Source organism: Sturnus vulgaris, chromosome Z (assembly GCF_052056855.1).
Source record: "Sturnus vulgaris isolate bStuVul1 chromosome Z, bStuVul1.hap1, whole genome shotgun sequence".
NCBI lineage: Eukaryota > Metazoa > Chordata > Aves > Passeriformes > Sturnidae > Sturnus > Sturnus vulgaris.
In genome coordinates this window covers 7,794,197-7,818,964 of record NC_142283.1, presented here as the reverse complement: position 1 = coordinate 7,818,964, position 24,768 = coordinate 7,794,197, and the positions used below count along the sequence as shown (strand labels likewise).

The window sequence follows — 24,768 nt, the reverse complement described above, 5'->3', positions numbered from 1 at the left end:
TGAAGCAGAAAGAGCTTGAGGGGCTGGAGCGTGTGCACAGAAGGGCAAGGGAGCTGGGGAGGGGTGGGTGCACAAGCCCAATGAGGAGGTGCTGAGGGAGCTGTAGCCTGGGGAAAGGGAGACTCATGAGGGACCTTCCAGGCACACTTCCAGGAATGCCTAAAAGACAGCGCTCCCCACACGGGCCGTGTCTGTGAGAAGAATCCCATCCATCCATCCATCCATCCATCCATCCATCCATCCATCCATCCATCCATCCAGATGCTTTAGCCACTGGAGTAGGCCACGCTTGGAATGTTTGGTTTGTTGGGTTGTCGGTTTGCCAGGAGGAGAAGCCCTGCTGATTTTCTCTTAATGCAGCAGGCAAAGGTGCTTTTGCTCAAGCTTTCCTGCCCTATTGCAGCACTGGATAAGATTCTGAGAGTGCTTTAGTTTTCGACGTATGCAGCAGCAACAGGTGGCTATTTGCTAATATTCTATTTCAGAGCTTTAAACAAGTCAGAGGTCAGTTTTCAGAGAGAACGTTGCTTGCTGATAGTAGCCATTGTGGAACATTGAATTCAGAGCCAAATGCAGTTCTGTTGAATCTGCTCATGTTAATGTAGTCGGAGGGAGTTAGAATGCCATTGCTCTGACAGTTGGTGATTTTGCCTTAGTAGAGCAGGTTGTAGAGCTGAAGAGAAAGAAGGTTAGAAATGATTGGCAATGACCAGTCCCTCATGCTTCTCTCTCTCCACAGAGCCCTGAGCCAACAGCAGAGTCTCCTCTGACTCTCTCAGACGCTGGAGACGAGGACAAAGAGGAGCAAAGTGGCCACGAGCCTCCAACTGTGGTCACAGATCAAGCTGAATATTCTGAGCCGGTAAGTGCCAGTTCTGGCTGGTGCTGTCTTTAGTGCAAGACACAGCTGCAAATTTCTGACCAGCCAGCACTCGGTGTTGGTGGCTGAGGCTGCTGAGTGCTGGAGTCCTGTCAGGTGTTAGGAATTGCCCTACAAACCAGTGAGAGCTGGAGAATGGGCTTTGATGTGTCGTGTTTAGGCCCCAGCTTGCTGGGATTCTGCTAGGGGCCAGCGTGAAGCATGAAGGCTCCTGAGCCGCAGAGGAGGGAGCATGTCCAAGGCACTGAGCTCAGCCACGTTGGATACGTAGGGGACACTGCGCTCTGGAGAGACGTGTGGCACTCCACAGGGTGGCCAAGGAGCTAGAGGCACACCAAAGGCTGATCTGACCTCCCTGGCTCTTTGGGGTGCTTTGTCACCACGAGCTTCTTGCCTGTGCTTACGTGGCAGTATTTCAGAGACACATTGTGGAATTGCAGGAGGAAGTCAGAGATTTGGGGCCCTTATTGCCAGGTTGTTCTTTTGCCTCTTGAGGCAGAGTGGTCAGTAGCTGAATGCAGCGCGAATCCGCTTGTCTTAGGGAAGCTGCAAAGAGATGATTGTGTTGTCCATGGATCCTTATGGGCCTACACATGTCCCGTGTGGCCAAAGACAACAAGTGCATAGCTGTGTACCCACTGTTGAGGCAAAAGCCAGAGGCTCCATGTGTCTGTTGATAGTTTCTATTGTGTGGTCTATTCTATTCTTAATAAGTCCATTTGAAAATGCCCATGGAGCCTGCAGAGGGGGAAGAGCTGAAAGACTTGGAGTGCTGTCCTGTGTTGCTAAGAAGAGAAAAGCTATCTTGAAATTCGGGATACTTTATCTGAAGTCCAATGTGGAAGGTGGACAAAAAGAGGCAGGAGTGCCTGTCAAGAGCAGCTGAAGATGAGGCAGCGTGTGCCCAGGTGGCCAAGAAGGCCATGGCCGTGCTGGCCTGTGTCAGCAATAGTGGGGCAGCAGGAGCAGGGCAGTGAGCTGTGGCCTGTGCTGGGCAGGGCTGTGGCGGCAGCTGGAGTGCTGTGTCCACATCTGGGCCCCTGTGAAGCAGAAAGAGCTTGAGGGGCTGGAGCGTGTGCGCAGAAGGGCAAGGGAGCTGGGGAGGGGTGGGTGCACAAGCCCAATGAGGAGGTGCTGAGGGAGCTGTAGCCTGGGGAAAGGGAGACTCATGAGGGACCTTCCAGGCACACTTCCAGGAATGCCTAAAAGACAGCGCTCCCCACACGGGCCGTGTCCGTGAGAAGAATCCCCTCCGTCCATCCATCCATCCATCCATCCATCCATCCATCCATCCATCCATCCATCCATCCATCCATCCAGATGCTTTAGCCACTGGAGTAGGCCACGCTTGGAATGTTTGGTTTGTTGGGTTGTCGGTTTGCCAGGAGGAGAAGCCCTGCTGATTTTCTCTTAATGCAGCAGGCAAAGGTGCTTTTGCTCAAGCTTTCCTGCCCTATTGCAGCACTGGATAAGATTCTGAGAGTGCTTTAGTTTTCGACGTATGCAGCAGCAACAGGTGGCTATTTGCTAATATTCTATTTCAGAGCTTTAAACAAGTCAGAGGTCAGTTTTCAGAGAGAACGTTGCTTGCTGATAGTAGCCATTGTGGAACATTGAATTCAGAGCCAAATGCAGTTCTGTTGAATCTGCTCATGTTAATGTAGTCGGAGGGAGTTAGAATGCCATTGCTCTGACAGTTGGTGATTTTGCCTTAGTAGAGCAGGTTGTAGAGCTGAAGAGGAAGAAGGTTAGAAATGATTGGCAATGACCAGTCCCTCATGCTTCTCTCTCTCCACAGAGCCCTGAGCCAACAGCAGAGTCTCCTCTGACTCTCTCAGACGCTGGAGACGAGGACAAAGAGGAGCAAAGTGGCCACGAGCCTCCAACTGTGGTCACAGATCAAGCTGAATATTCTGAGCCGGTAAGTGCCAGTTCTGGCTGGTGCTGTCTTTAGTGCAAGACACAGCTGCAAATTTCTGACCAGCCAGCACTCGGTGTTGGTGGCTGAGGCTGCTGAGTGCTGGAGTCCTGTCAGGTGTTAGGAATTGCCCTACAAACCAGTGAGAGCTGGAGAATGGGCTTTGATGTGTCGTGTTTAGGCCCCAGCTTGCTGGGATTCTGCTAGGGGCCAGCGTGAAGCATGAAGGCTCCTGAGCCGCAGAGGAGGGAGCATGTCCAAGGCACTGAGCTCAGCCACGTTGGATACGTAGGGGACACTGCGTTCTGGAGAGACGTGTGGCACTCCACAGGGTGGCCAAGGAGCTAGAGGCACACCAAAGGCTGATCTGACCTCCCTGGCTCTTTGGGGTGCTTTGTCACCACGAGCTTCTTGCCTGTGCTTACGTGGGAGTATTTCAGAGACGCATTGTGGAGTTGCAGGAGGAAGTCAGAGATTTGGGGCCCTTATTGCCAGGTTGTTCTTTTGCCTCTTGTGGCAGAGTGGTCAGTAGCTGAATGCAGTGTGAAGTAGCCTGTTTTAGGGAAGCTGCAAAGAGATGATTGTGTTGTCCATGGATCCTTATGGGCCTACACATGTCCCGTGTGGCCAAAGACAACAAGTGCATAGCTGTGTACCCACTGTTGAGGCAAAAGCCAGAGGCTCCATGTGTCTGTTGATAGTTTCTATTGTGTGGTCTATTCTATTCTTAATAAGTCCATTTGAAAATGCCCATGGAGCCTGCAGAGGGGGAAGAGCTGAAAGACTTGGAGTGCTGTCCTGTGTTGCTAAGAAGAGAAAAGCTATCTTGAAATTCGGGATACTTTATCTGAAGTCCAATGTGGAAGGTGGACAAAAGGAGGCAGGAGTGCCTGTCAAGAGCAGCTGAAGATGAGGCAGCGTGTGCCCAGGTGGCCAAGAAGGCCAAGGCCGTGCTGGCCTGTGTCAGCAATAGTGGGGCAGCAGGAGCAGGGCAGTGAGCTGTGGCCTGTGCTGGGCAGGGCTGTGGCGGCAGCTGGAGTGCTGTGTCCACATCTGGGCCCCTGTGAAGCAGAAAGAGCTTGAGGGGCTGGAGCGTGTGCACAGAAGGGCAAGGGAGCTGGGGAGGGGTGGGTGCACAAGCCCAATGAGGAGGTGCTGAGGGAGCTGTAGCCTGGGGAAAGGGAGACTCATGAGGGACCTTCCAGGCACACTTCCAGGAATGCCTAAAAGACAGCGCTCCCCACACGGGCCGTGTCTGTGAGAAGAATCCCATCCATCCATCCATCCATCCATCCATCCATCCATCCATCCATCCATCCATCCATCCATCCATCCATCCATCCAGATGCTTTAGCCACTGGAGTAGGCCACGCTTGGAATGTTTGGTTTGTTGGGTTGTCGGTTTGCCAGGAGGAGAAGCCCTGCTGATTTTCTCTTAATGCAGCAGGCAAAGGTGCTTTTGCTCAAGCTTTCCTGCCCTATTGCAGCACTGGATAAGATTCTGAGAGTGCTTTAGTTTTCGACGTATGCAGCAGCAACAGGTGGCTATTTGCTAATATTCTATTTCAGAGCTTTAAACAAGTCAGAGGTCAGTTTTCAGAGAGAACGTTGCTTGCTGATAGTAGCCATTGTGGAACATTGAATTCAGAGCCAAATGCAGTTCTGTTGAATCTGCTCATGTTAATGTAGTCGGAGGGAGTTAGAATGCCATTGCTCTGACAGTTGGTGATTTTGCCTTAGTAGAGCAGGTTGTAGAGCTGAAGAGAAAGAAGGTTAGAAATGATTGGCAATGACCAGTCCCTCATGCTTCTCTCTCTCCACAGAGCCCTGAGCCAACAGCAGAGTCTCCTCTGACTCTCTCAGACGCTGGAGACGAGGACAAAGAGGAGCAAAGTGGCCACGAGCCTCCAACTGTGGTCACAGATCAAGCTGAATATTCTGAGCCGGTAAGTGCCAGTTCTGGCTGGTGCTGTCTTTAGTGCAAGACACAGCTGCAAATTTCTGACCAGCCAGCACTCGGTGTTGGTGGCTGAGGCTGCTGAGTGCTGGAGTCCTGTCAGGTGTTAGGAATTGCCCTACAAACCAGTGAGAGCTGGAGAATGGGCTTTGATGTGTCGTGTTTAGGCCCCAGCTTGCTGGGATTCTGCTAGGGGCCAGCGTGAAGCATGAAGGCTCCTGAGCCGCAGAGGAGGGAGCATGTCCAAGGCACTGAGCTCAGCCACGTTGGATACGTAGGGGACACTGCGCTCTGGAGAGACGTGTGGCACTCCACAGGGTGGCCAAGGAGCTAGAGGCACACCAAAGGCTGATCTGACCTCCCTGGCTCTTTGGGGTGCTTTGTCACCACGAGCTTCTTGCCTGTGCTTACGTGGCAGTATTTCAGAGACACATTGTGGAATTGCAGGAGGAAGTCAGAGATTTGGGGCCCTTATTGCCAGGTTGTTCTTTTGCCTCTTGAGGCAGAGTGGTCAGTAGCTGAATGCAGCGCGAATCCGCTTGTCTTAGGGAAGCTGCAAAGAGATGATTGTGTTGTCCATGGATCCTTATGGGCCTACACATGTCCCGTGTGGCCAAAGACAACAAGTGCATAGCTGTGTACCCACTGTTGAGGCAAAAGCCAGAGGCTCCATGTGTCTGTTGATAGTTTCTATTGTGTGGTCTATTCTATTCTTAATAAGTCCATTTGAAAATGCCCATGGAGCCTGCAGAGGGGGAAGAGCTGAAAGACTTGGAGTGCTGTCCTGTGTTGCTAAGAAGAGAAAAGCTATCTTGAAATTCGGGATACTTTATCTGAAGTCCAATGTGGAAGGTGGACAAAAGGAGGCAGGAGTGCCTGTCAAGAGCAGCTGAAGATGAGGCAGCGTGTGCCCAGGTGGCCAAGAAGGCCATGGCCGTGCTGGCCTGTGTCAGCAATAGTGGGGCAGCAGGAGCAGGGCAGTGAGCTGTGGCCTGTGCTGGGCAGGGCTGTGGCGGCAGCTGGAGTGCTGTGTCCACATCTGGGCCCCTGTGAAGCAGAAAGAGCTTGAGGGGCTGGAGCGTGTGCGCAGAAGGGCAAGGGAGCTGGGGAGGGGTGGGTGCACAAGCCCAATGAGGAGGTGCTGAGGGAGCTGTAGCCTGGGGAAAGGGAGACTCATGAGGGACCTTCCAGGCACACTTCCAGGAATGCCTAAAAGACAGCGCTCCCCACACGGGCCGTGTCCGTGAGAAGAATCCCCTCCGTCCATCCATCCATCCATCCATCCATCCATCCATCCATCCATCCATCCATCCATCCAGATGCTTTAGCCACTGGAGTAGGCCACGCTTGGAATGTTTGGTTTGTTGGGTTGTCGGTTTGCCAGGAGGAGAAGCCCTGCTGATTTTCTCTTAATGCAGCAGGCAAAGGTGCTTTTGCTCAAGCTTTCCTGCCCTATTGCAGCACTGGATAAGATTCTGAGAGTGCTTTAGTTTTCGACGTATGCAGCAGCAACAGGTGGCTATTTGCTAATATTCTATTTCAGAGCTTTAAACAAGTCAGAGGTCAGTTTTCAGAGAGAACGTTGCTTGCTGATAGTAGCCATTGTGGAACATTGAATTCAGAGCCAAATGCAGTTCTGTTGAATCTGCTCATGTTAATGTAGTCGGAGGGAGTTAGAATGCCATTGCTCTGACAGTTGGTGATTTTGCCTTAGTAGAGCAGGTTGTAGAGCTGAAGAGGAAGAAGGTTAGAAATGATTGGCAATGACCAGTCCCTCATGCTTCTCTCTCTCCACAGAGCCCTGAGCCAACAGCAGAGTCTCCTCTGACTCTCTCAGACGCTGGAGACGAGGACAAAGAGGAGCAAAGTGGCCACGAGCCTCCAACTGTGGTCACAGATCAAGCTGAATATTCTGAGCCGGTAAGTGCCAGTTCTGGCTGGTGCTGTCTTTAGTGCAAGACACAGCTGCAAATTTCTGACCAGCCAGCACTCGGTGTTGGTGGCTGAGGCTGCTGAGTGCTGGAGTCCTGTCAGGTGTTAGGAATTGCCCTACAAACCAGTGAGAGCTGGAGAATGGGCTTTGATGTGTCGTGTTTAGGCCCCAGCTTGCTGGGATTCTGCTAGGGGCCAGCGTGAAGCATGAAGGCTCCTGAGCCGCAGAGGAGGGAGCATGTCCAAGGCACTGAGCTCAGCCACGTTGGATACGTAGGGGACACTGCGCTCTGGAGAGACGTGTGGCACTCCACAGGGTGGCCAAGGAGCTAGAGGCACACCAAAGGCTGATCTGACCTCCCTGGCTCTTTGGGGTGCTTTGTCACCACGAGCTTCTTGCCTGTGCTTACGTGGCAGTATTTCAGAGACACATTGTGGAATTGCAGGAGGAAGTCAGAGATTTGGGGCCCTTATTGCCAGGTTGTTCTTTTGCCTCTTGAGGCAGAGTGGTCAGTAGCTGAATGCAGCGCGAATCCGCTTGTCTTAGGGAAGCTGCAAAGAGATGATTGTGTTGTCCATGGATCCTTATGGGCCTACACATGTCCCGTGTGGCCAAAGACAACAAGTGCATAGCTGTGTACCCACTGTTGAGGCAAAAGCCAGAGGCTCCATGTGTCTGTTGATAGTTTCTATTGTGTGGTCTATTCTATTCTTAATAAGTCCATTTGAAAATGCCCATGGAGCCTGCAGAGGGGGAAGAGCTGAAAGACTTGGAGTGCTGTCCTGTGTTGCTAAGAAGAGAAAAGCTATCTTGAAATTCGGGATACTTTATCTGAAGTCCAATGTGGAAGGTGGACAAAAAGAGGCAGGAGTGCCTGTCAAGAGCAGCTGAAGATGAGGCAGCGTGTGCCCAGGTGGCCAAGAAGGCCATGGCCGTGCTGGCCTGTGTCAGCAATAGTGGGGCAGCAGGAGCAGGGCAGTGAGCTGTGGCCTGTGCTGGGCAGGGCTGTGGCGGCAGCTGGAGTGCTGTGTCCACATCTGGGCCCCTGTGAAGCAGAAAGAGCTTGAGGGGCTGGAGCGTGTGCGCAGAAGGGCAAGGGAGCTGGGGAGGGGTGGGTGCACAAGCCCAATGAGGAGGTGCTGAGGGAGCTGTAGCCTGGGGAAAGGGAGACTCATGAGGGACCTTCCAGGCACACTTCCAGGAATGCCTAAAAGACAGCGCTCCCCACACGGGCCGTGTCCGTGAGAAGAATCCCCTCCGTCCATCCATCCATCCATCCATCCATCCATCCATCCATCCATCCATCCATCCGTCCATCCAGATGCTTTAGCCACTGGAGTAGGCCACGCTTGGAATGTTTGGTTTGTTGGGTTGTCGGTTTGCCAGGAGGAGAAGCCCTGCTGATTTTCTCTTAATGCAGCAGGCAAAGGTGCTTTTGCTCAAGCTTTCCTGCCGTGCTTTAGTTTTCGACGTATGCAGCAGCAACAGGTGGCTATTTGCTAATATTCTATTTCAGAGCTTTAAACAAGTCAGAGGTCAGTTTTCAGAGAGAACGTTGCTTGCTGATAGTAGCCATTGTGGAACATTGAATTCAGAGCCAAATGCAGTTCTGTTGAATCTGCTCATGTTAATGTAGTCGGAGGGAGTTAGAATGCCATTGCTCTGACAGTTGGTGATTTTGCCTTAGTAGAGCAGGTTGTAGAGCTGAAGAGAAAGAAGGTTAGAAATGATTGGCAATGACCAGTCCCTCATGCTTCTCTCTCTCCACAGAGCCCTGAGCCAACAGCAGAGTCTCCTCTGACTCTCTCAGACGCTGGAGACGAGGACAAAGAGGAGCAAAGTGGCCACGAGCCTCCAACTGTGGTCACAGATCAAGCTGAATATTCTGAGCCGGTAAGTGCCAGTTCTGGCTGGTGCTGTCTTTAGTGCAAGACACAGCTGCAAATTTCTGACCAGCCAGCACTCGGTGTTGGTGGCTGAGGCTGCTGAGTGCTGGAGTCCTGTCAGGTGTTAGGAATTGCCCTACAAACCAGTGAGAGCTGGAGAATGGGCTTTGATGTGTCGTGTTTAGGCCCCAGCTTGCTGGGATTCTGCTAGGGGCCAGCGTGAAGCATGAAGGCTCCTGAGCCGCAGAGGAGGGAGCATGTCCAAGGCACCGAGCTCAGCCACGTTGGATACGTAGGGGACACTGCGTTCTGGAGAGACGTGTGGCACTCCACAGGGTGGCCAAGGAGCTAGAGGCACACCAAAGGCTGATCTGACCTCCCTGGCTCTTTGGGGTGCTTTGTCACCACGAGCTTCTTGCCTGTGCTTACGTGGGAGTATTTCAGAGACGCATTGTGGAGTTGCAGGAGGAAGTCAGAGATTTGGGGCCCTTATTGCCAGGTTGTTCTTTTGCCTCTTGTGGCAGAGTGGTCAGTAGCTGAATGCAGTGTGAAGTAGCCTGTTTTAGGGAAGCTGCAAAGAGATGATTGTGTTGTCCATGGATCCTTATGGGCCTACACATGTCCCGTGTGGCCAAAGACAACAAGTGCATAGCTGTGTACCCACTGTTGAGGCAAAAGCCAGAGGCTCCATGTGTCTGTTGATAGTTTCTATTGTGTGGTCTATTCTATTCTTAATAAGTCCATTTGAAAATGCCCATGGAGCCTGCAGAGGGGGAAGAGCTGAAAGACTTGGAGTGCTGTCCTGTGTTGCTAAGAAGAGAAAAGCTATCTTGAAATTCGGGATACTTTATCTGAAGTCCAATGTGGAAGGTGGACAAAAGGAGGCAGGAGTGCCTGTCAAGAGCAGCTGAAGATGAGGCAGCGTGTGCCCAGGTGGCCAAGAAGGCCAAGGCCGTGCTGGCCTGTGTCAGCAATAGTGGGGCAGCAGGAGCAGGGCAGTGAGCTGTGGCCTGTGCTGGGCAGGGCTGTGGCGGCAGCTGGAGTGCTGTGTCCACATCTGGGCCCCTGTGAAGCAGAAAGAGCTTGAGGGGCTGGAGCGTGTGCACAGAAGGGCAAGGGAGCTGGGGAGGGGTGGGTGCACAAGCCCAATGAGGAGGTGCTGAGGGAGCTGTAGCCTGGGGAAAGGGAGACTCATGAGGGACCTTCCAGGCACACTTCCAGGAATGCCTAAAAGACAGCGCTCCCCACACGGGCCGTGTCTGTGAGAAGAATCCCATCCATCCATCCATCCATCCATCCATCCATCCATCCATCCATCCATCCATCCATCCATCCATCCATCCAGATGCTTTAGCCACTGGAGTAGGCCACGCTTGGAATGTTTGGTTTGTTGGGTTGTCGGTTTGCCAGGAGGAGAAGCCCTGCTGATTTTCTCTTAATGCAGCAGGCAAAGGTGCTTTTGCTCAAGCTTTCCTGCCCTATTGCAGCACTGGATAAGATTCTGAGAGTGCTTTAGTTTTCGACGTATGCAGCAGCAACAGGTGGCTATTTGCTAATATTCTGTTTCAGAGCTTTAAACAAGTCAGAGGTCAGTTTTCAGAGAGAACGTTGCTTGCTGATAGTAGCCATTGTGGAACATTGAATTCAGAGCCAAATGCAGTTCTGTTGGATCTGCTCATGTTAATGTAGTCGGAGGGAGTTAGAATGCCATTGCTCTGACAGTTGGTGATTTTGCCTTAGTAGAGCAGGTTGTAGAGCTGAAGAGAAAGAAGGTTAGAAATGATTGGCAATGACCAGTCCCTCATGCTTCTCTCTCTCCACAGAGCCCTGAGCCAACAGCAGAGTCTCCTCTGACTCTCTCAGACGCTGGAGACGAGGACAAAGAGGAGCAAAGTGGCCACGAGCCTCCAACTGTGGTCACAGATCAAGCTGAATATTCTGAGCCGGTAAGTGCCAGTTCTGGCTGGTGCTGTCTTTAGTGCAAGACACAGCTGCAAATTTCTGACCAGCCAGCACTCGGTGTTGGTGGCTGAGGCTGCTGAGTGCTGGAGTCCTGTCAGGTGTTAGGAATTGCCCTACAAACCAGTGAGAGCTGGAGAATGGGCTTTGATGTGTCGTGTTTAGGCCCCAGCTTGCTGGGATTCTGCTAGGGGCCAGCGTGAAGCATGAAGGCTCCTGAGCCGCAGAGGAGGGAGCATGTCCAAGGCACTGAGCTCAGCCACGTTGGATACGTAGGGGACACTGCGCTCTGGAGAGACGTGTGGCACTCCACAGGGTGGCCAAGGAGCTAGAGGCACACCAAAGGCTGATCTGACCTCCCTGGCTCTTTGGGGTGCTTTGTCACCACGAGCTTCTTGCCTGTGCTTACGTGGCAGTATTTCAGAGACACATTGTGGAATTGCAGGAGGAAGTCAGAGATTTGGGGCCCTTATTGCCAGGTTGTTCTTTTGCCTCTTGAGGCAGAGTGGTCAGTAGCTGAATGCAGCGCGAATCCGCTTGTCTTAGGGAAGCTGCAAAGAGATGATTGTGTTGTCCATGGATCCTTATGGGCCTACACATGTCCCGTGTGGCCAAAGACAACAAGTGCATAGCTGTGTACCCACTGTTGAGGCAAAAGCCAGAGGCTCCATGTGTCTGTTGATAGTTTCTATTGTGTGGTCTATTCTATTCTTAATAAGTCCATTTGAAAATGCCGTTGGAGCCTGCAGAGGGGGAAGAGCTGAAAGACTTGGAGTGCTGTCCTGTGTTGCTAAGAAGAGAAAAGCTATCTTGAAATTCGGGATACTTTATCTGAAGTCCAATGTGGAAGGTGGACAAAAGGAGGCAGGAGTGCCTGTCAAGAGCAGCTGAAGATGAGGCAGCGTGTGCCCAGGTGGCCAAGAAGGCCAAGGCCGTGCTGGCCTGTGTCAGCAATAGAGGGGCAGCAGGAGCAGGGCAGTGAGCTGTGGCCTGTGCTGGGCAGGGCTGTGGCGGCAGCTGGAGTGCTGTGTCCACATCTGGGCCCCTGTGAAGCAGAAAGAGCTTGAGGGGCTGGAGCGTGTGCACAGAAGGGCAAGGGAGCTGGGGAGGGGTGGGTGCACAAGCCCAATGAGGAGGTGCTGAGGGAGCTGTAGCCTGGGGAAAGGGAGACTCATGAGGGACCTTCCAGGCACACTTCCAGGAATGCCTAAAAGACAGCGCTCCCCACACGGGCCGTGTCCGTGAGAAGAATCCCCTCTGTCCGTCCATCCAGATGCTTTAGCCACTGGAGTAGGGCACCCTTGGATTGTTTGCTTCCTTGTATTTTCACTTTTCTGGCATGGAAAGTATTTTCATTTTTTCCATCTTGGTGCAAAATGCTTCTCCTAATTTTTTTTCTGCAAGAGAAATTCTAGTTTGGGTCAGGGTTTTTGCTGATGCCCGATCTTTTCTGATTCCAATTTTGGACGTAGTTTCTTGCACATCACTTCCATTTTCTAAGGCCCCTTATCATTTGGTGTCCCTGGGAATCCAGAATTATACAATAATACTGTACGACTCTATTTAGGAATTTAATAGTAAATGTACACACTTGCATGCCTGGTAGTCCTCAGAGATCAGTGGAGCTGGGAGGGTTTGGGCTTCATTTCTGGTTACAGTCACTTTAGAAGTGTTCATGTGGTTGTGAGCAAGAGAAGAATTTTCCCCAGCACAGATGCACTAACAGTGCACTTCCCAGTGCAGTGCTCTGGGACTGATCTCATTCCATAAGTCCCTACATGCTCCAGATTCTGCAAGGTTGGAGATTATCGATGTAACAGGGAAGCAAGCTCAGGATTGCTGCTGATTGGTGTTTTGGTTGCCAACTGTAGATGAGTGTAGTAACAGAAAGTATACTACGAGAAATTATATAAATGAGATCTATTTATCTATCTATTTATCTACCTATTTATCTATCTATCTATCTATCTATCTATCTATCTATCTATCTATCTATCTATCTATCTATCTTTCTATCTATGTAACATTTCCATAATTGATTCTTCCTGGCTCCTGTCAGAGGCAGTTGGAGGTGCAAATCTCACCTAAAGGCATCTCTTTAAGACAAGAGGAGAGACATGTTGGGTCAACTGATCCTGAGCAGGCAGAGATGTTTCCCCTCCAGAAATTGTTGGTTTTTTCTCCTCAGTGATGTTTTCCTCCTCCAGCCTCTTGTGCCCTAAAATCCCAATTTATTCTTTAAATTCTCCCTGTCCTAGTGACGTGAAACAATTCCATGTTTTTGAGGGTGTTTGGTGACTCTGGTCATACATGCATTACATGACACATGATTTTCTTCACTGAGATCCCCTAAGGGTGTGTAAGTTCATTTGCTGATGGGGCCTTAAGCAGGTCTCTTTTACTGCTGGTCTGAATTCTCAGTTGACAAGAGAAGAATAAACACCTTGGTCCTCCTCCCTATACTGAGGTGGCTGTAGAGGCTCTCTGACCTCCATCAGAGGACCTGTGCATGCATCCTTCGGAATGAGCAGGATTTCTAACAAGAGAGTAGATGTCAGAAAGGCAGGAATGGTGGTGCAGGCCTGAAGAGAAGATGAACTCCAGAAGTGTCTGTCACAAGGACTGAGCCCACACTGGAAGCTATCTGCAGAGCCAGGATGGAACTGTGGGACAGGGTGGGTGTCAGTCACAATGGAAAGACAAACAAGACACAGCAGAAGTGGAGGAAGGCCCTCAGCAGAGCCTTGAGAAATGCCACATTTTCCCTGTCAGCTGCCTGAGAGGCTGTTGGAGCTTCAGTCCCAGATGGACCCTGACTGTACTGCCAGTGTCACTTTGGAATCTGTGCCTCCCCATGGGCAGAGAACGAGCCAGGGGAGCAGCAGCACAGTGCTTTGGGAACGTGTGAGCCCATCAGTCTTAGAGACTTGGCCCACAAATGTTGTATGGGAAATTGAAACCCTTTTTCTCTTGCTTTCTGTGCAGGCCCTTCTGGAGCAAGAGCATGAGCAGATTGTTTTATCAGAGGTGCCATGGCAGACTAAGGGAGAGCTGTTCCCAGCCCAAGAGCAGGAAGAGCAGCTCAAGCAGCAGGTGGAAGAGCTAGAGGAGAATGGCCAGGTAAGCCTGGCTCAAGCAGGTGACAGAGTGAAGGGCAGGAGCAGGGGCATAAAGCACAGCTCTTGGGACTGAGGAAGCCAGGAGTGCCACAGGCACTGGAAGCACAGAGCCTTGTAATCTGCAGAGATCAGGGACGGGAGGGTTACAATGGAAGCAGAGGTGGGTAGGGAAGCAGAAAGAAGTGGCTGAATTAATTTGATTTTGAGGCTGAAAGAGGAAAAAGCTGAGCCTGGTGGCAGCTCCTGTGATTTGCTCTGCATTTGTGTGTACAGGACATCAAGGCAGAGCCACAAGCGGAGCTGCCCGAAGCTCAGATTGCCACCATGGCAGTGAAGAGAAAGCACGAGGAAGATATGAGAAGTGTCCAAGAGGAGATGAATGCCCTTCATCAGAGAGGCGATCAACAAAACCAGGTGAGTGCAAGAGTGGCAGATACGCCACTCATGAAACAGTTCTCTTGTTTTTTACAGAACTTGAAGGACCAGATGAATGCAGATCTGCAGGAAACTGAGGCTAAGATGAATGCAAAGAGGAAGAGGCTGGAGGAAGAAATAAAAAGTATCAGAGAGAAACATAATCCCCTTCTTCAGGCTGTACAAAAGCAAGTGAGTGAAACAGCAATAGCCAGTGCAGTCACCAAACTGGTGGTTTCTGCCCTTCTTGCCTTTCCACTGTAGAGTAGCACGGGGTGGGGTGATGCCTCTGGGTGCCATCCTGCTGTATGGTCTATCACAGCCACACTGAAGGGCATTTCCTGGTGTGCAGATCTCAACGTCTGCCCTGGACAGTGAGGCTAGTCCTTTGGCCTTTTGGCTAGTAGTAATTCCAATTAATTCCTGCTGGCCTGTTACTGTGCTCCTTGTTTCTTAAGGTATTTTTACAGTGGGACGTGGTGACCCAGATGGAGGATTGAAACAAGCTGTCTGTAGCCCTTGTAAATCTGTTCTCTCCCTTTCCTCACAGTCAATGACTCTTGGCTGACAGAGACAAGCTGTAGTCTCTGACAGCTTTGTTCTGTTTGAATTAAGGTGGAAGTGTTGACATCTCACCTGCCAGCCTGCAAAGACTTCCAGCAAAGGACTGGAAACAAAAAACCCTGTTGTCAGTGTGAGGCACGGGAGCCGTCCCAGCCAGAGATGCTGCAGGTTGGGCACGTCCCAAAGATGGTGGAGGAAAAGAGATCTCAGTGGAAGGAGGTAGAACATTTGAACAAGTGTGTCTGCAGCCCTTGGAGGGGGAAAGGAATCCTTGGGGAGGAAGTGGAATGGTCTTGTGGCAGTTATCCTTCAGAAAATTCATGAAAATGGAACATGAATCTGGCCGTGAACTCGAGTAAAACCTGCCTTTGGTTTTGACCCATCCAGTTGGAGAAGTGGACATGCAAATAATCCATTTGAAGAGGCCTGCACGTGGCTGAAAACTTCTTCCTGAGGGCTTGCATTTGAAAAGGGATCTCGAAGTAATCTCTGCCAGTCACCTTTCTGACATAAACTCATTTCTCGTCTCAGATCTACACAGGCTCTGTTACTGAACCTGCTGCAGCAGCAGCGTTGTCTAAAGGAGCCTTTGTTCCCCAGCCTGAGAAGTGGAGCCTGGGCACATCGTTCATCTCCAGCACTGACACAGCTGCTGCTCAGCAAGAGGAGACTGAGGACCAGTACCTGCAGCTACTGAGTACGTCCTGTGTATTTGAGGGACAGTGTGTTGTGTGCATGTGTCAGCATAGCTGTACCAAATGCTCCTCCTCAGTTTGGTGTCACAGGGACATTTAGGACTCCGCAGAGGAACTGCTGTGGAAAAATCACTCTCTGTGCTGGCCATCTGTGCTGCAGAGCTGTCTGTCTGGTTGTTGTTATTGTTACCAAGCCAAGCACAAAGGGTTCAGAGACCCAGACAGTGGGGCTGCCTTTTTGATCTTCTGGAAGCTGGGATCTCTGCTTTCAAGTGAGCATCTTGCATTTTGTTTCCCTCAGGGAAAATAGTGACCATGGAAAATCCTGTGACAAAATACACTGAACTGGAAAATATTGGCAGCGGGTGAGTCCAACCACAGTTACTTTTACATAAACATGGGCCAGGTGATTTGCTGGTAGAATGTCTATCAAGTGTGAAGTCAGGCAAGCTGCAAACATATTCAGACACTGGGGTTAGATTGCCCCATCTCTCAGTACTGGTCAGAATTTGTAAATGTGGTCAGAAGGCAATGCCAAAGACATCTCCATGCTGGCAAGGCCTTGCCAGCAGGAAGGAGCAGGACCTGGAAGATCTCCTTGTCTCTCAAGTGTGGGACAGCTCTGTGTTAATTTCATTACCATTTCTGAATATCTCCAAATCCTACAGCCACACTAATGAAAGGAGGAGAATCTTGCTTGCCTGAAAGAGCAACTTACCCCCTATGATAGCTGTGAGATAACAGTTCTCAGGAACATTTCTTTCCAAGAGTTTGCTGAAGGAAATACTCTGTGCTCAGCATAAGAACTGCACAGTTTAGAAACTGAAACTTGAGATGAAAGAATAATCTCTCTTTTGAGCTGAGGCAGTAAACACCAACACTCCAGGAACAGGCCCAGTGCCAATGCACTGGAGAGTAAAATGCAAGAGCTGCCTTCTGGCAGAGCCCTCCTGCATCCTGCAGGTTTTAGGCACTGACAGCACAGATCTTCTGTCTGGCCTGGCTTTCACTCCAAATTCTAAATGCCTTCTCCTTTCTTTGCTTTGTCTTGTTTCTAGGACTTTTGGAGAGGTTTGTAGGGCACTCAACAAGGCCACAGGAGAAGAGGTAAATGGCAACAGCCCCTGCAGACTCTGCAGCCCTTGAGGGTTTTCCCCTCTGGTGCGAGCTGTGGCTGGAGCTTTGGGTAGAGCTGTTGTGCAGTAAAGGCACAAGAAGCACAGACTGGTGCCAGCCTGGAAATTGCCTTTGGGACAGTCTTTGTCCTTCTCGGCTGCCAGAAGGAAGGCGAGGAGGGCAGCGGTTCCTTTCAGAGAGGGACGCGCTCACTCGCTCTCAATTGCTAAAACAAAGGTGGTGCCTTAGAGCATCTCCCTGCTCTTTGGGGCTACAGCTTCAGAGCTGTATTCTCATTTCTGGCTGCCAGCAAATGCATCTGAATGTTACTGGTAGCTCCTTAGCCACCTGCAGTGCTGCACTTGGGAACTGCACATAGGGAGAGATCTGCAAGGCGTCCTTAAAAGCCCTAAGCCCTGCTTAGAGCTCAGGATGTATCCACAGAATACCAAGGCACAGATTACTTCTGAATCCCAGACAGAGCAGCAGAGAGTGTGGGCAGAGCTTTGTGGGTGACAGTAAAGACATCTTTGTTACCAAGTGGACAGGGCAAAACATCAATGGCCATGTGTCCTGTAACTGGCCCCCAAGGGAGCAGAGAAATGGGCTGTTGGAATGTCAGTTCCTAATTACTCCAATGTCTAATTACAAGGCACTTAGGCTCAGCTCAGCTGTGTCATTGCAAAAACACTCACTCCATGTGTGCTGTGGTCTCCTGCCTCCAACTTCTCAAGTTACTGATTTTCCAATGTCATTTTAGGTGGCCATAAAGAAAATTAATCTCCACGGACTGAGGAAGAAGCAACTAAAAGTCAATGAACTCATGGTCATGAAGAAGTATAAGAATCCCAACCTGGTCAACTATTTAGACAGGTGAGTTGCTGTGCTTTTGTCCCATGACTGTTTGTTTACATACTGCAAACACGCAGGGTAAAAACCCACACTCGTCACTGGCAGAAAAAAAAGCTGTTAATTATTAGCAAATTATTATTATTATGCTCATCATCAATGGCTGGGAAGAGAGTGCATTTGTCTGCATGAGTTTTCCCTGGCACATGGAAATTGTTGAAAATTGTTCAAAACCCTGAATCAACCCTATCTTACTAAATCACTAGCCTGTAAGTTCACTGCCACCCCATCATTTTGGGGATTGATTTTTTCCAAGTGTCTTCTTACATGTGCATAAAATAACTCGTTTTCCCTTGGATTGTGTCCCCTCTTTTCCATTGCTTTGCATGCCAGGAAGACATGGTGCTTTTTTTTCCCAGACACATGCAGTGTGACAGGGTTTATATCTGTTATTAAACTGCATTTTTCACTTGCTGGCCATCTAACACATCTATTTTTTACACCGGTACCTTTCTCCTTGAGACTGCACAGACTGCAAACACTGCACAGCCCAGAGGGAATGTCTATTCCTTTCATTGTGTCCTCATCACAAAGAGACCCAGGAGCAACAATGAAGCTTGTCTTTTCCAAACAGCAACACAGCCATGCACGTTCATATCCACGGCCTTGTTTCCTTCTTTCAGCTACCTTGTGGGTCAGCAGTTCTGGCTGGTGATGGAGTACATGGATGGAGGCACTCTGAGAGATGTCATCAGGAGGATGTACCTGTCTGAAGATGAGATGGCAGCTGTCAGTCGGGAGGTCAGGGATCCCACCTGTGCTTCTGAGGGCTTGGGCAGGATTGTCTGGGAAACTGGGGCTCAGAACTGGAGAGATTCCATGTACCAGCTTTGTTTCTGTGTTGCTGGTATGCTATGGGGAAGTAAAAGCATCTCAAGTGAACTGTGTGCCACTGCCCCACAACTCACTGTCCTCTATTCCTGTACTCTTCCCTCCTGCTGTTGTAGTCTCACTCTGTCTCTTGTATTTGTATTTGTTGTTATTCACCCTGCCTCTCTAAATGTTTACCTTGAGCCTATTTGCACTGCATTCCTTGATTGTAAAAGTAAAGGTGCTGGGGGCAGGATTTGAAATGAATAGCAAAGAAAGAAGAGAGACTCATTTCTCACAGGTCTCAAAGAGGAGAGTAGTGCACCCAAAATGCTGTTTGCTTCTGAAAGGTGACTGATGTGATGCTTCCAAATCTGTGCTGAGGCCAACAATAAACCTTTGTAATGAAGCTTGCCACCCAAAGTAATCCACTTCACACTAAAGGGAGGGACCTTTTCTTTCTTGGCAAAATCATTAGTCCCCTGCATGGAAAGCACATCCACTGCAGTAACAGTCATTCTGGTTTGCAGGGGACAGTCTACAACAGCAGTTGCTGCTGCTCTTTCAAAAGCTGACATGCCTTTCCTTAGAAAGGTCCTGTTCTGCTGGTGTTGGAGCAGCAAGCTCTTCCTCTCATTGGCACTGTCTTCTGCCATTAGTCCCCATTCCTCTGGAAAGGGAATCATTTGGACTTCTTTCCTTTCTTGTTTGATGAACTCACATCACTAATTTTTGCCCTCCTGTTTCTGTTTTCCTTCCCAGTGCCTGCAAGGACTGGATTTTCTTCACCTAAATGGCATCATCCATCAAAATGTGAAGAGCCGCAACATCCTTCTGAGAACCGATGGCTCTGTCAAGCTGGGTCAGTATATTCTTGGTCAGAGGCAGCGTTCCAGGGATATGGGATGTGAGGCTGCTTTCAGTGACTGCCAGCTCCCCAAAAATGCTGCTGGTGGGAGTGCAGGGGCCCCTGCTTTGAGTTGAAGGCACAGCTGCAACATGCACAGAGGTATGACAGGGAAGCACAAGCAGTCAAGAGTGGCATTGGACTGTGTGTGTCCCTTCCAGAGGGAGGGAGATACAATGTAAACCTTCAGGGGAATAAAGGCCACTGCTGTGAGCAGCGTTAAAAAGGCTGGGTTTTCTTGGAATTGGCCAATTCCCTACTACCTTGCCTAAAGCCCCAAGGAAACTCAGTATGGGCAGTTCTCCAGGAGATTCATCAACACCTCATTATTAGAGTGAGAGTGGGGAATTTTTTTGCTTGGTTTCCTAATTTGAGCTGGCATTCATGGTATGTTCTTTTCTCCACAGCTGATATTGGCCTCTTTGCTCAGTTCACCCCTGAGCAGAGTAGATGGAGCTCAGTGGCCGGCACGTCTGGGTGGATGGCACCTGAAATCATGTCAGGTCAACCATATGGCCCCAAAGTGGACATATGGTCTTTTGGAATTGTGGGAATTGAAATGGTGGAACGAGAAGTTCCTTGCCAGTGCCAAACTCCTGTCTGGGTAAGGTGCAAATACTTACTGATCCCACTGTCTTTCCCACCCGTCCCATGTTCTCAGTGCCACTGGACAAAATCCCATTGCCATCTGCTGGCACCACTTCTACCAAGGTCCTTTTCTAAAAATGTCCCTGCAGCACATCAGCATCTGCTGTACTTTTGGTGGCCTCAGAAGGGAAGTGGCAGGTAACCAGTTCTGCAACGTGCCATTTTGGCCTCCAGCCATGCCCGACATTTCTCATTTGCCTTTTGAACACTGTTGGAGCTCTGTTCCTGAAGGAAAGAAATTTTTTGGTGAAATGGTTAGACATGTGATAAATATCCATCAAAATTGCTGTTGACTCTTCTGAGGTTCAATTTTATAGAAAAAATTAAGAAAAAAGAAAAATAGATAAAAAGCAACCTCCAAAGCAGTGCCCAAGCATTTCTGCTTCCTTTTTCCTTTTTTAACCACAGCACATCAATTTTCCTGCATACTGTAGCATCTTTTCCAAATCCTGTGCGTCTTTGAAACTTTCAGGCTTTCAAATAATCTGTAAATTGTTCTGTCATGTCTCCGGATGGCCTGGCTTAGTTTAGGATGTGTTTTTCTCTGGCTGCAGTTAGAATTGCACACCAAACCCTTGGCTGTTTCTTGGTACTTTAACAAATTGATGAGCTGCAGTCAGGTGCCTTTGGCTGGGATCCAAGGTGTTTGGTTGTTTGGTTGATGCCGGTGCTGTGTTCCTTTACTGCAGGAGCAGGGCCATCCCTGGGCTGCACAGTTCTAATGACAGTGAGGACATCAGCTCCCCATCATGTCCAGTGGCTGGGCTCAGCTGCAGGGGGACAGGATAAAACCCCTTTTGTCACCTCTGGTGGTGTGGGAAAAGGAAAGAAAGCTGCCATCATTATTTTTACTCAAAGAGAGTGCGTTTGCTGTCTTAGGTTTGGAGGTTTTCCTCTGGGTTGAAGAGGATAATAACAAAGTCTCTTTGGTCACCATCTATTTCAGTGCCACCAGCACCGAGCTGTTAGTATTGTGCTGGACATTTTTATGGAGACCAGGCCAGAGGCTGGTGTCATGGAGAGCCTGCCAAAACCTGCCATTCTTGCCCAGCACTTTCTGCAATGGCACACCACTAATGCATTGACTAGAGTATCCAAATGAGCAGAGGGTTACCATAGGGATAAGCACTTCTCCTTCTTCTGATTTGCCCATGAAAAGGTTTCCTTTTGCCACATAAAGAAGCTGAAACTTGCAGACTGCTGAGAAACACAGCTGCAGGTGTTTCCTCTTTGTGTGCCCAAACAGGCATTTTCATCCCAATACATTTGTGCATGCATCTTTATGTGTCTGTGTTGAATATGAAATTCCAAATGTTTGCTTTCTTACCTGAGGAATACCTGGTGGCTTTCCTTTCTTTTCTTCCAATTGCCACTGTTTTCAAGAACAGGACAAAAAGCTTGATGAGTTTTGGTTTATGGCAGCTGTGCTTAAGTGACCAGCAAGCACTTCAGAGATGCCTTTCATGTAATAATTCTTGGAAATAGAGTTAGTTAATATAGCAAAGTCCCTTTTCCAAATAGCCTGTCCAGCTGGTGCGAATCCTCAAAGAAGCAAACATGTTTTTGCTGATATAGTTTCCACTAGCTAGGTCAGTCAATGAGATCAGCTGCCAAGGTGAGATCCCCTGGGTGTTGGAAAAGCTGTGGCTGCTTTGGGGTTTGGGTGTTTTGTTGGTACAGCAAAGTCACCTCTGCCTCTCTGCCAGAGCAGAAACTGCCAGTGCAGAGTGCAGGTTAAACAATGGCATCTGGGAGAGCAGTGACAGATGTGAAAGGAGCAGGCTGAGCCTCGTGTTTCCTTTTTCTCCAGCCTCAACTCCCGACAGCCACAGGAGGGAGACCAAAGCTGCGGCAGCCCAACCTCTTCTCGCCTTTGCTGCGGGACTTCCTGAGCTGCTGCCTGCAGACAGACGAGGCTCGGCGCTGGTCTGCCAAGGAGCTCCTGCAGGTAAAATGCAAAGGGGCTGCAGGTGAAAGAGTGTCCGTGGGATGGGCTCCTCCTCCACTGGAGGCCAAGGCATCAGTTCAGCCCCTTCCTCCTCACCTCCAATCTTGTGCTTTTCAAATGAAAATGGTGAGGAATCCTAGACTGGGCTGGGCTGGCAGGGAGGTGCAAAGGTCATCTGGTCCTGTGGCCTGCAATGAGCAGGGACATCTTTAAGGAGATCAGGTTGCTCAGAGCCCTGTCCCACCTGATTTGGGATGGTTCCAGGCAGAGGCATCTACCAGCTCTCAGGGCAACTTGTGCCAGTGTTGCACTATGCTCCTAGTAAATAAGTTCTTTTTTAGATCTACTTTGACTCCATCCTCTTTTTGGTTAAAAATGTTAGCCCACATCCTATTGCAACTGGACATAATTAAAAAGGTGTCCCATACTCTCTCAGAAGCCCCACTGAAGTTTTGGAAAGTGGCAATAAAGTCTCCCTGGGAGCTATTTTTCACCAAGCTAAATAACTGCAGGTCTCTCCGTCTGTCCTCAGAGGAGAGGTGCTCTGTCCTCTGACTGTTTCTGTCGCCCTGTCTTGTAATTTGGTGGTGTGGTCAGTTTTATCTAATGGCAAAAGAATTGAAGTAGATCAATACAAGATCCAGAGGCGTGAAATGGTGATGGAAGAACCCAAGGAAGCCAGTCCTGGCTAAGCAGTCAGAGATTTGGCTGTGGGAAGGAGGGGCTGTGGCAGGCTCACTGTGAGCCTCTGAGGGGCCCTGGTTTGTGCCCCCACCCCACTCTGAGAGGTTTCTGCCACGCAAACAGGGACAGCTGAGAGGGACTTGTCCCAGCCCCATCTGCTGCCTGGCATGGTCAAGCAGACAGGACCTGCCCCAGGGTTACTGCCAGCTTGTGTGGCAGAGAGGGAACTGCAGGACCCAGTGCCACTCGGCTGTCCCTGCTGGCAAGGAAGGAAGGAAGGTGCCATCCAGCACAGGAGGGGCAGGGCATGGAAAGGTAGACACTGCTGTGTCTCCCTGTGGAAATTAGCATGATGCCCGTCTTTCAAAGAGAGGCACCCATGTGAGTCTTTGGAGTTTCCTGAAAGGAAGAAACCCCAAGGACAGAAAGCACCATTTCCAAAGCCCTGGCAGAGCAAAAACCCCAGCAAGATGAAGACAGCAGAATAAAGAGATGAGTGGCATTCTGGGCCAGGTTTTCCTCTGATGGCAAGGTCCTGCACATGAAGGTTGAGGTGCAGCTGGCCCTGTTGGCCCTCTTTCTGCATCTTTCTGTGAACCAGAGCAATCCTGACTGAGCTTGTGAAGCACTGAGCTTGGAAAGTCATGATTAATTGTTTGTTTTGGTTTTTTTCCCCTGTGGACAGCATCCATTTGTAACATCAGCCAAGCCAGTGTCAACCCTGGCACCACTCATTTCAATGAAGAGAAAGAAGAATAAGGAGACAAAAATTTAAAAATCACATTGGAACATTACCTGTGCAACCAGCATAGAATAGGATTGTAGAGAAGAATTGTGGAGTAGGATTGTAGAGTAAGATTATAGAACAGGATAATAAATAAATAAAGTTTCTCAAAATGCAACTCATTTGGAAGATTCCCCTCCTTCTGACTCTTTCAGAAAATACATTTCCTTCTGGATTGGCAGTTGTTTTTAATGCTGCTAAGTCACACTTATGGTTTCTTTGGCATGGTTTCTGAGTAGGGAAGGTTCTTCTTCGTTTATCTCTCCAGATCACACTGCCTTTGGAATATGGCCCACTGGCTTGTTTTTGCCCAGCCATGGTGCTTCTATTTGAGGCAGAAAGGCAATGGCATTTGCAGGCAAAAACAAAGGAGGAGGGGGCAGCCAAGCCATCCTATGCAGATGCAGATGCAGACCTTCTATGATGGCTGGCCTGGAGGCTTCACAGTCAGAGATACCCTAGTTAAAATTCCACCAGTCTATGCCATTAGGGAAAAGAGGTCAACATCCCTAGGAGGAAGGCATTTGAAAGCTGGGACATTTAAATTCAAACAATGCCAGCAATCCCTGGCAAGCATGGACACAGGCAGCTACTGGCCAATGAGCTGGGTGGTAACCAAATTCAGCCAATTAGGAGACCAGCCACGGAGGGGTTTTAACATCTTCTAAAAAGGAACTGCACTCGGTAATATTGGCTGTTGCTGTGTGAACTACGGAGTGTCATGTCTTTTAAATCTCAACGGTGACAGCCTTCAGCTGGGACTCAAGAGCATTTGCATTCCTGCCACTTGGATTTGCATCCCTAAGTGCAGTCTCTTTGGCTGGCTCAACTGAGAAAGCAGAAAGATCAGTGAGGCTGCTCTGAAAGGTCTCCAGGATGTGGTGCAGAGCTTTCAGTGACTGAGAGGGGAGAGTGAGCCCAGCCTTGCCCAGGGTGGAGCCCCAGCAGAGCCCTGGCAGAGCCCGGAGCAGCCTGAGCCTGGGCAGAGACAGGCTGGAAGGAGGCCCTTGGAGCTGCAAGAGGCAGCAGCCCGGCCCTGGGTGCCTCCTCCTGGCACCGGGCGAATCCTCTACTCTCAGAGCCAAGCTGGCAGCTGGCTGGGCCCCAGGGGAAGCGCAGCCGTGCTGGGCACAGCACAGACTGGTGGCATTGGCCCCCTGGAGTGTGGCCAGCAGGAGAGAAAGGCAAAGAGCAGCCCAGGGCTGGTGCCCTGGCTGAGCATTGCCCCTCTTGGGCCGGCTGCCCTGTAACTCCTGGGCAAGGTCAGCAGTGTGTGCAGCACTCTGGGCACAGGGGCAGGGAGCCGGGCTGCTCCGCAGGCTCCAGCACAGGGCAGCGTCCTTCAGGCACGGCACTTGTGCCAGGGGAACCGAGGCCAGCGGGAGGCAGGGACAGCTTGTCAGGTCACAGCTGCAGGAGACAGTGCCTCACACAGCCCTGCGAGGAAGCGCCTGCAATCCTGGACTTGTGCACGGAGCCACAGCAAAGGTGTGAAATGCAGAGTGCTTTGCAGAAATATTCAGGGGCACCAGGCCAGCCTGCTTTGTGCTCTCCGGAGCACAGCAAGCAATGTGCAATGCAGCTCTGAGCTGCTGGGACAGAGGGAATATGGGAATGTGCCATAAAGTTTGTGATTG

General features: G+C 50.2%; 1 protein-coding gene across 1 annotated transcript; it reads left to right on the top strand.

Moving 5' to 3' along the window:
- The first annotated feature begins 13,190 nt into the window (after nucleotides 1–13,190).
- Nucleotides 13,191–23,122, top strand: LOC148219646 (serine/threonine-protein kinase PAK 3-like). The gene is made up of 13 exons (XM_088156455.1): nucleotides 13,191–13,208; nucleotides 13,519–13,653; nucleotides 13,926–14,258; nucleotides 14,682–14,765; nucleotides 15,162–15,327; nucleotides 15,627–15,690; nucleotides 16,384–16,432; nucleotides 17,202–17,314; nucleotides 17,974–18,091; nucleotides 18,923–19,022; nucleotides 19,475–19,671; nucleotides 21,526–21,663; nucleotides 23,033–23,122. The coding sequence occupies exons 1-13, from the start codon at nucleotides 13,191–13,193 to the stop codon at nucleotides 23,120–23,122; spliced, it is 1,605 nt and encodes a 534-aa protein (XP_088012581.1).
- Nucleotides 23,123–24,768: the final 1,646 nt, after the last annotated feature.

Bases quoted from the DNA above. Each gene is read 5' to 3' on its own strand.
- LOC148219646 (XM_088156455.1), top strand. The intron at 14,766-15,161 runs GCACGGGAGCCG...TTCTCGTCTCAG, and splicing joins AACCCTGTTGTCAGTGTGAG to ATCTACACAGGCTCTGTTAC. The intron at 19,672-21,525 runs GTAAGGTGCAAA...CTTTTTCTCCAG, and splicing joins AGTGCCAAACTCCTGTCTGG to CCTCAACTCCCGACAGCCAC.